Source organism: Lathyrus oleraceus, chromosome 3 (assembly GCF_024323335.1).
Source record: "Lathyrus oleraceus cultivar Zhongwan6 chromosome 3, CAAS_Psat_ZW6_1.0, whole genome shotgun sequence".
NCBI lineage: Eukaryota > Viridiplantae > Streptophyta > Magnoliopsida > Fabales > Fabaceae > Lathyrus > Lathyrus oleraceus.
In genome coordinates, this window is record NC_066581.1 from 520,312,711 (window position 1) to 520,322,187 (window position 9,477).

Sequence of the window (9,477 nt, forward strand, 5' to 3'; positions counted from 1 at the left end):
AACTTATGTGAATGATATCCTCATATTGAGACTAATGAATATTTGCATTGCTATAAGGTTATTTAGTATGACGTAGAAGACCAATTCACTATATTCTAGTTGTATTTATACGCTGACGTGTTAAGTCTTTTAGTGTGCTTTAAGTTGTAATAAGACTATAATATTGTGACATCGGGGTCAGGATTCACTTTTAAATTTTCATGTTTGGTTCAATGTTTAAACAAGTATTCGTATATGAGATGCACGATTTTATTTTGAGTTGATGTGATGCACTTTTTAAGAATCTTTTTTAATATATTATAAATTTATTTGAATATTATTATATTTAAAATTTTATAGATTTAACTTGTTGTTTGTTGTAAAACTACTTTTACACATGTACCTTAACTCAAATATCTCTGTATAGACAAGTATAGATGTCTTATTTTAAAACATATCCATACTATAATTAGAAAAATTAAGTAGATTTTATCTTATCATTTATATTAAGCTCATTATCATGGTACAAACACTCTGGCCAAAAAAATTATATTAAGTTCATTATCCCCAAACATTCTCGTAAAAAAAATTATATAAGCACAAGAGATAAAATTCTAGGTAAGTCAATTAATTGAAAAAAAAACTAATTTCATATTATATTATTAAGAAAAATGAGGAGAGAAAAACATTTGTTCTTAATTTTACTTTTGTCATTTTCAATTTTTGCATCAATTTCAAACTCTCTTCCTCTCTCAACCAACAAAAGATGGATAGTAGACGAGTTAGGAAAAAGGGTAAAGTTGCATTGTGTTAATTGGTCAAGCCACCTAAATGCAATGATAGGTGAGGGTCTTGACACAATATCCTTACAAAATCTTATATCTCAATTGAAGGAATTGGGATTTAATTGTGTTAGATACACATGGGCTACACATATGTTTACACGTTATTCAATGTATAAAGTTGGAGAAAATTTCGACAAATTAAATCTCATTGATTTTAGGTTAACAATTAGATTTTATAATCCTTCTTTTGAGAATATCACAGTTGTGGAAGCCTTTGATTTGGTGATTGATGAGTTTGGAAAACAAGATATGATGGTTTTGGTTGATAATCATGTTAGTGATCCTAAATGGTGTTGTGATGGGAATGATGGGAATGGATTCTTTGGTGATAAAGATTTTGACCCTAAAGAATGGTTAGAAGGACTTTCCAATGTTGTCAATCGTGTCAAGGGAAAACCTCAGGTTCATATAAAAATAGTATTCTATCTCTTCTAAAAATATATTTATTATGTTAATTTTATAAAAAAATTATAAGTAGCAACAACTTGCATATTTTAAAGTTTTATCAATAGCCTTATGATCAAAACACGGTCCTTCTAGAGGTAAAACGGGTACAATATGTCGGGCATGTCTGTTTTACCTACACTTTTTATGGAATGAACCATGATTTTAAGGTCATATTGTCTAATGTGATCACCCCGCACCGTCCAAATTTTTGCAAACTTTTATGAGCGTTGGTATTAAAATAAAATTTTACAAATTTCAGATTTACAAGTATAGTTTTTGCGAGCCCGTCCCACCACGTCCTCATTTTTCGCGGGACAAATCAAGATTTGAGGCTCGCTTACTCAATTATGTCTACTCCATCCCGTGTTTTTATATACTTTTGCTGAAAAGATCTAAACAGGACAAGCATGCCTGTTTGCCACCCATAATCCCTTAACAATATTTTTTTTTATAAAAAAGTTTAGAGATTCTAAAATATTAAATAAATATTTCAAGAGTTATAGGTACATAAATCCATTATTTTGACATATTAAAAAAAATATCTCTTTAATGGTTGATTTTTGAATTTATATAGGTTGTGGCAATAGGGCTAAGAAATGAACTAAGAGGTCCAAATCAAAACCAACAAAATTGGCACAAATACATGAGTCAAGGAGCTACAACAGTTCACAATGCAAACCCGAATGTTCTTGTCTTTGTATCAGGATTGAGCTATGACACTGATTTAAGTTTCTTGAAAACAAATCCTTTAAACACAAGCATAGGTAACAAATTAGTGTACGAGGTACATTCCTATGCCTGGTCAAGTGGGCCACGGAGTGATTGGATTGAGAAACCACTAAACCAAAAATGTGCCAATGTAATGAATGGATTGAATGATAAGGCAGGATTTCTCATGAGTGGTTCCAACCCAAGTGCATTGGTTATGAGTGAATTTGGTATGAACATGGAAATTTTGGATAACATGAACCAAAGATTTATGTCTTGTATGATGGTTTATCTTGTTGGTAATGATTTGGATTGGGCTTTGTGGGCAGCACAAGGTGCATATTATGTTAGAAAGAATGAGACTAGGGTGAGTGAGACATTTGGTTTATGGAATATTTATTTTAGATCACTTCGATATGCAGAATTTCCACAAAGATTTCAACTCTTACACAAAAAGCTTCTAGGTATGGTATTTTTACTATAGAAGATTGAAATTTAGGGTTATGAAATTTTAATTTTTAGTTTGAAGATTTGAATAAACATGATCAAAATTATCTGATGCGACAGCACACATGATTTAAAAATCATGTCGTAATTGTCGATGCTGACCATAATTTAAAACTATGATTTTTACTACGGGAAAAATTGAATTATGAATATAAATAAATAATATTTTATGATGACAATTTTATTTTAATTTTCATAATTGTAGAACCAAGTTCAAATTCAAGCAAGTCCTATATAATATATCATCCATTAAGTGGGCAATGTGTGAGAGTGAGCAATAATCATAAACTTGAATTGGGTGATTGTGATTGGCCAAATAAGTGGAATCAAGAAGGACAACAAATTAAATTGGTTGAAAATGGTGCTTGCATTGAAGCAATTAGTGAAGGATCTCAAGTGAAGCTCTCAAGTGATTGCAAGAGCAAGCAAAGTTTTTGGAAAAAGTTATCAACATCAAATCTTCATTTGAGTATTTTGGATAGACAAGGAAATTACTTGTGCTTGGAAAGGGAGTCCCCTACTTCACCTAAGATAGTCACGAAAAAATGCATATGTGTGGATGATAGTCTTTCTTGTTTGGATGATCCTCAAAGTCAATGGTTTCAACTAGTTACAACAAATGTGTAATAATTTTATCTAATATTTATTTTGTCTATTATCCACCAAATAACATATGAAATAAAATATTTTCAGAAAACTTAAAGGTTATTTATATCGTTTTTGTTGTTTTTCAAACATAGGAATGGTTATTTTCATTTACTGTGACTTGCATAATATATATATATATATATATATATATATATATATTAAAATAAATTGGTTATTCTCATTTGAGTGAGAGTTTGTTCTTATATTTTCTCTAGGTGGTCTTAGAATCCAAAGTATAGGAGTTTTTAGAATACTTAAGAGCTTGGAGGATTTTGTTATGAAAGTATGCATCTTATTGTGAGAATTTGGATCGAACTCTAGTCTCGACAAGGATAACTTCTTGGTTTGACAAAGGTTTAGCATGTAGTCAAAGTCTGTTCACATACTGATCCTGCATGATGTAGGCGAAGTATGTTCAAACATGAAGTAGTCGAATTGCTAGGATTGTTAGGATGTTGATAACACTGGAACACATAGTTTATTTTGACTTGATTTGCACATGTTTTAGTGTTACTTTATCATATTTTGTAGTGTTATACTAGTAATTTGTGTATGTTTCAAATACTTTACAAGTAGGAGTCGATAGATGAAGAAATCGGATGAAAACGACGAAAAATGGAAGAAAAAAAGGACAAAATACACTGATGGTCACCTATATGAAGCTCGCCGTGGCCCCAGCCATGACTAGGCAGTCATGGAGCCCACCGAGGAGAGAAAGGGAATGAAGAAGACGTTGTCAAAGAGCTGTGGCGATCTCCACATATACCATGGTGTCCATCGTGTAGTACAAAACGGTAAGGATCCTCACTTTGCACTTGTGGCGACCACCACAAGCATCATGGCATCCGCCATGCAGTTCGACCCCTGAAAACTTACAATAGAAAAAACCCAGTCTTCCCTCATTCCTCCATATTTTCCTCCCACAATTTTTACACGTTCAGGACTGCAGTTCAGCATATGTAACACTATATATAGTTAGTTTTTAGGAGAACTGAATATCCAAGTTTTTCTAGTTTTCATTAGGCGTATATTTTACCGTAAAAAGTACTAATCATTCACATTGAGGGATTAGTACACTGCTTTGTATTCAAAATTCTTTACACTACTTAGATCGTCGAATATTAATCTTGATGTTATATTTATTTAGAAGTTTTACCTTATTCAAGTTCTTCCGCATTTGATTTCTCACATTATTACAATTCTCATAAGTTTTATATGCTTTTATTATTAACCAGTAACTATATGCTTGAATTTGATCTTGTATGCGTGTGATATTGAATCTAACATAATTCATATATATATCATCTCTATCATGTTTTTGTTTTATATGTTCAATAATAATAATATGAGTTATATGCATATTATGTCTAGCTAAGTCTATAGATTTCGTTATGTGAGGATTGTCGTTCCGATGAGACTCGGTAAATTTAATTAGCGTAACTTTTAGTCTTAAATTATTTTTCTGGTTCTGGTTTTTAAGATTTAATATTCAAAATGTTTTCCATGAAAGTGAAAACATTTAGATGCAGGTCAACAACACGACAGTATGAGACCAGTATCCGATAAGTTTTCTGCATCTGTAATTTCGAATCGTTCAAGTATCAGTCAGTAGTGCGACAGTGCGAGACTGATGTTTGATCTATTTTTTGCATTTGCAATTTCAAAATACTCAGGTATGGGTCAATAGAACGACAGTGTGAGACCAGTACCCGATCAATAAAAATCGGATCTTTAATTTCTAAATACAGCGATAGTGCTTTAGACATTAATTAGGACTTAATAGTTTTCAAAAAGTGTTTCAAAATTGTACGTGTGGAGCGACAACATGACATTTACGGTTCAAAAGTATAACACGGGCCAATAACACGACAATGTGAGGCTAGTGTTTTTAAACTAACATTTTCTCCCGAAAAGCATTTTAAACATAGCCAACGCCAAGGATTTATTGAGTCCTAGAGATACACTGGAAACCATATTTCAGTCTCTCTTATTTGATATATTTTCCAAGATCTATTTTATTTTGAATCTTCTTAGTTTTAGTTTCCCCCTATTTTTTATTTATAGCCTTAGATTTACATAGCATCAACAAATAACGATAAAGTTTATTATCGGTCCCTGTGGGTTCGATATCTTTTAAAACTAAGATTGACTCCGTACACTTGCGAAATAGCCCCATCAAGTTTTTAGCGCCATTGTCGAGGATTAATTTAGTCAATATCGTAACTTCATTGTTGTACTGTATCGACTAAGGCAAAAATTTAGTTATATTTTCCAACTAGTTAGTTGGTTGTATGTCAAACACTCGTTCCTCAAAGGACGAGCTAGTACAACCCATTAACGAAATTAAGCGTTTTATCCTCAGACACCAAATTAGACAACTTCGTTTAAAGTATAATAGCCCACCTCAGATATGGCTGAAAACCAAAACCTTCCTCTCAAGGACTATGCTGATCCATCTCAAGAAGAGCCACATCGAGTATTGCATCCCCCACCATTGAGGCAAACAATTTCGTGTTGAAACCCACTCTGTTGCAAATCTTGCAATAGAACCAGTTCTTTGGTAATCCCACAGAGGACTCGAACCTTCACTTGTCAGTGTTTGTACAGTACACAAATACATTAAAAGTTAATGGTGTAAATCCAGAAGCCATACGACTACGTATTTTCCCTTTTTCTTTAAGAGATAAAACTAGAGCTTGGCTCCAGTCTCTACCATCAAACTCCATCACAACATGGAATGAATTGAAGAAATCCTTTTTAGCCTATTGTAACACCTAATTGCGAGCTATGTGGAACCCCTGGGAACAACACTCGTGAATTCCAATTATTGGCTGGAATTCTATTAGACCAATTGAATTATGCCCAAGGAAACCCGTACTCTAATGCCTACAATCCTGGTTGGAGGAATCATCCTAACTTTTCTTATATTAACAATAATGTGTTGTTTGCTCATATCCCAACACCTACCACCCCCTCCTGGTTATCAAAACCCGCACCCACTACTCCTCAAGCGCCTAAGTAGTCGAAACTCGAAATAATGATGGAAAACTTCATTGCATCTCAGACTCAACAAAATAAGGAATTTATTAATCAAAACATTCATAACAATGAGTTGATGAAACAACTGGCAAATAAGGTAGACTCCTTAGCCACGCATAACAAAATGCTAGAGACACAAATCTTCCAAGTAACACAACGACAAGCAGCTACTGCTGCCCCAACTAGCATTTTTCCTGGCCAACCACAACCAAACCCAAAAGGGCATGCCAACATAATCACACTACGAAGTGGGACAGAATTGGACGGCGCAGTTGATCCAAGAGATAAAAAACTTGATGATGAGACATACAAGGAACTAGAAAGAGTAATTGATGATAACCCTGTAAGAGAGCCAGGGAAGACAAATAAATTAGAATCTAAAGATAAAGAGGTCCAAGAGACACCCTATGTTCCACCACCTTCATATCAGCCACACATTATGTTTCCACAAAGGCTAACAAAGTCAAAAACCGAAGGTCAATTCAAGAAATTTGTTAAGTTATTAAAATAACTCAATATAACTATACCCTTCTCAGAAGACATAACCCAAATGCCCACTTATGCTAAATTCCTAAAAGGAAATCTTATCTAATAAGAGGAATGAAGCTAGCGGAAATATACCTGAACATGTCGCACGCTCTAACATACTATAGAGTCTCCATCAAACTTTATTTATTCCCGAAGGAAAGGGAAAACATTGATAAAACCCGAGGGAAGAGAAAATGAGTAAGGAAGTCGGTTATGCAAGGGGAATGTATTAGCATCCCTCACACCCGTTGTACTCAACGGGAACCACTTTGATTGTTCTATGCTTGAATGACTATTACTATCTAAGAATTACTCGCGAAAGAATAAGGGAAAAATGGAATAGATAGAGTGCTCGAAGAGGATTAGGGACCTCATGCTTATGTATCCTTATAATGCAATAAGAAATTCAGAGCTCTGTAGTTCATAGAACTAATGGTGGGAGATGAAAGAAAAGTGATAATAACTATGGTTTGAACCAAAGGATAGTGTTGTTTGACTCTAAAAAGGTAGGTATATCTGAACCAAGGAGGAAACTGACATATTGGCCAGAGAATATAGGGTATTGCATATATCAGGGTCTAAGGTAAGTAAACAAGGTTCTTGGTTCAGAGGCAGACATCGGTTATTAGCCCAAAAGTATATATGGAGCTCAAAGGAATAATGTATTTGGCTCAAAGAGATAGTATATCATATGAGGTGAATAAAGGTAGAAGATATTGAATGTATGTAGTGAATAGTGAATAATGGGAGTGAATGGACTGATTGAAAGAAATAATTAATATGGAAAGAAACTGAAAGATTTGGTAAAAGTGACAGAAAGGTATAATTTTGGACCAAAGGATAATGGCTTTGTTGGAATCCATAAAGGGAATGAAATTTGTACCATAGAGGAAAGCGGGCATATTGGAAAAAAATGGAATGAAATGTTTGTCGACGAGACAAACAACTCTTGGTACAAATGTGGATGCTGATAAAATTATCCTAAAAGAGTATATATAGAATTCCAAAGAAAAATGGTGTTCGGTTCCAAAGAGAGACAATATGTCACTGAGATGGATGGTTATGAATGAAGGTGGATGATGGATCATGAAAGATATGAGTGGTGCCCTAAGACAAAAGAAAGAATAATTATGCTCGCCAAGGGTTCAAAGCCTTGTGCCTACGTATTCTCATCATGCAATGAGAAAGTCAGAGCTTCGTAGTTCATGGAACTAATGTGGAACAAGGAAAAGCAAGATTGAGTGGAAGTGATGAAAAGTAACTTGTACCAAAAGACAACGGTAGCATGGGAACTCATAAAGGTAAATGAACTTTGAACCAAAGAATAAACATGCATATTGTCCAAAAATAAAGGAACGAAATGTCCGGCGACGAGACAAACAACTCTTGGTTCACAAGGTGGGTACTGATAAATTGCCCTAAAAGGATATGTATGAGACCCAAAGGAAAATGGTGTTTGGTCTAAGAACACAGTATATAACTGCATGATAATAGACAATCTAAAACCAAAAGATAAAGGTATATTAAATCCATGAAGGAATAAACTCTAAACCAAAGAGTAAACAAGCATATTAGTCAAAAAGAAAGGAATGAAATGTTTTTTGACAAGACAAATAACTCTTGGTTCAAAGGTGGGCATTGGAATTGCCCTAAAAGGATATGCATGGAATCCAAAGGGATAAGATATTTAGTTCCAAAGAAAAGACAATATAATACTGCTGAGGGATGGTAATGATTAGAGAATGGGAAAGAATAAATTTTTGCTTTTAAGAAAAACTCGAGTTTGACAGTTAGTTAGTGATTCCAATGTGACTGGTTGGTGCATGTGATGGTCAATGCAAGGTCATGTGGAAAGATGCTTGATAACCTGTCGAATAAGTTATCTCTCAATTATAGGTTTTAGATGTTTTAGCAAGCTATAAGTGTTTGTTGATTTTGATTAATTACTTGGCCAATACAGGTTTTTCAGGTGACTTGGATGGATGGAAAAATGCAGGTTGTACAAGTTTTTTTATCAGCTAATGTAAGGTTTTATTGTGGACTTGTTGATGCAGACTAGTTAATGCAGGATTGGAAGCATGGTTTGGAGAATGCAAGTTACAGGTCAAGATAATAACTGGCTCATGCTATGATTGTGATAGGATTATGTTTTGTTGCTGGCAACTAGGTTATGCATCATGTAACATGGCTTTACATTATCATGTTAACATTGAATGCTAACATTTCTGAATGGATGTATGTTACCAATGAATTTGCATTGCCATGTATATTCTCTAACCTGTTTGGATGAGCAAGTTGGATGGCATGTCGCTAACCAATTCCGCTGCAATAAGACTTTGTTCAGTAGCGTTGCAAGGCTAAGGCTTGGTGAATTATAGACTTGAGAAGACTAACTTTGCAGAGTAAGTTCATGCTTGTGAAAAAAACATACTGAGTTGTAAATATGAGTTGCTAGGATAATGGTTTCATGGACTGATTTTCACTTGGTCATGTTGCTTTGAGATTCTTGTATGCTTTGAGTCATATGCATGTTGATGAAGGTTATTACATGTTAAATGCAGGTTATGGTTGGCTTGGTCAAGGCTTCAAGGTATGGTAACAAGGCTTGTCAAAAACAAAGCTTGGTGCAAAAGATGATTACTTGTGAATGAAGTAACTTGGCAATGGAATCAAAATGGGAATATGCAAGAATGAAGAAACAATGTGTATTAGGGTTTAGGGATGGAAATATGCAATAGTTGACTTTGGTCAACAGATTGACCAAAAAGTCAATAGT

The 9,477-nt window shown here is 34.1% G+C and overlaps 1 protein-coding gene across 1 annotated transcript; it reads left to right on the forward strand.

The window, feature by feature from the left end:
- Positions 1–650: 650 nt before the first annotated feature.
- Positions 651–3,113, forward strand: LOC127131937 (glycosyl hydrolase 5 family protein). The gene is made up of 3 exons (XM_051060819.1): positions 651–1,226; positions 1,846–2,443; positions 2,692–3,113. Exons 1-3 carry the CDS (start codon positions 651–653, stop codon positions 3,111–3,113), a joined length of 1,596 nt encoding a protein of 531 aa, XP_050916776.1.
- Positions 3,114–9,477: the final 6,364 nt, after the last annotated feature.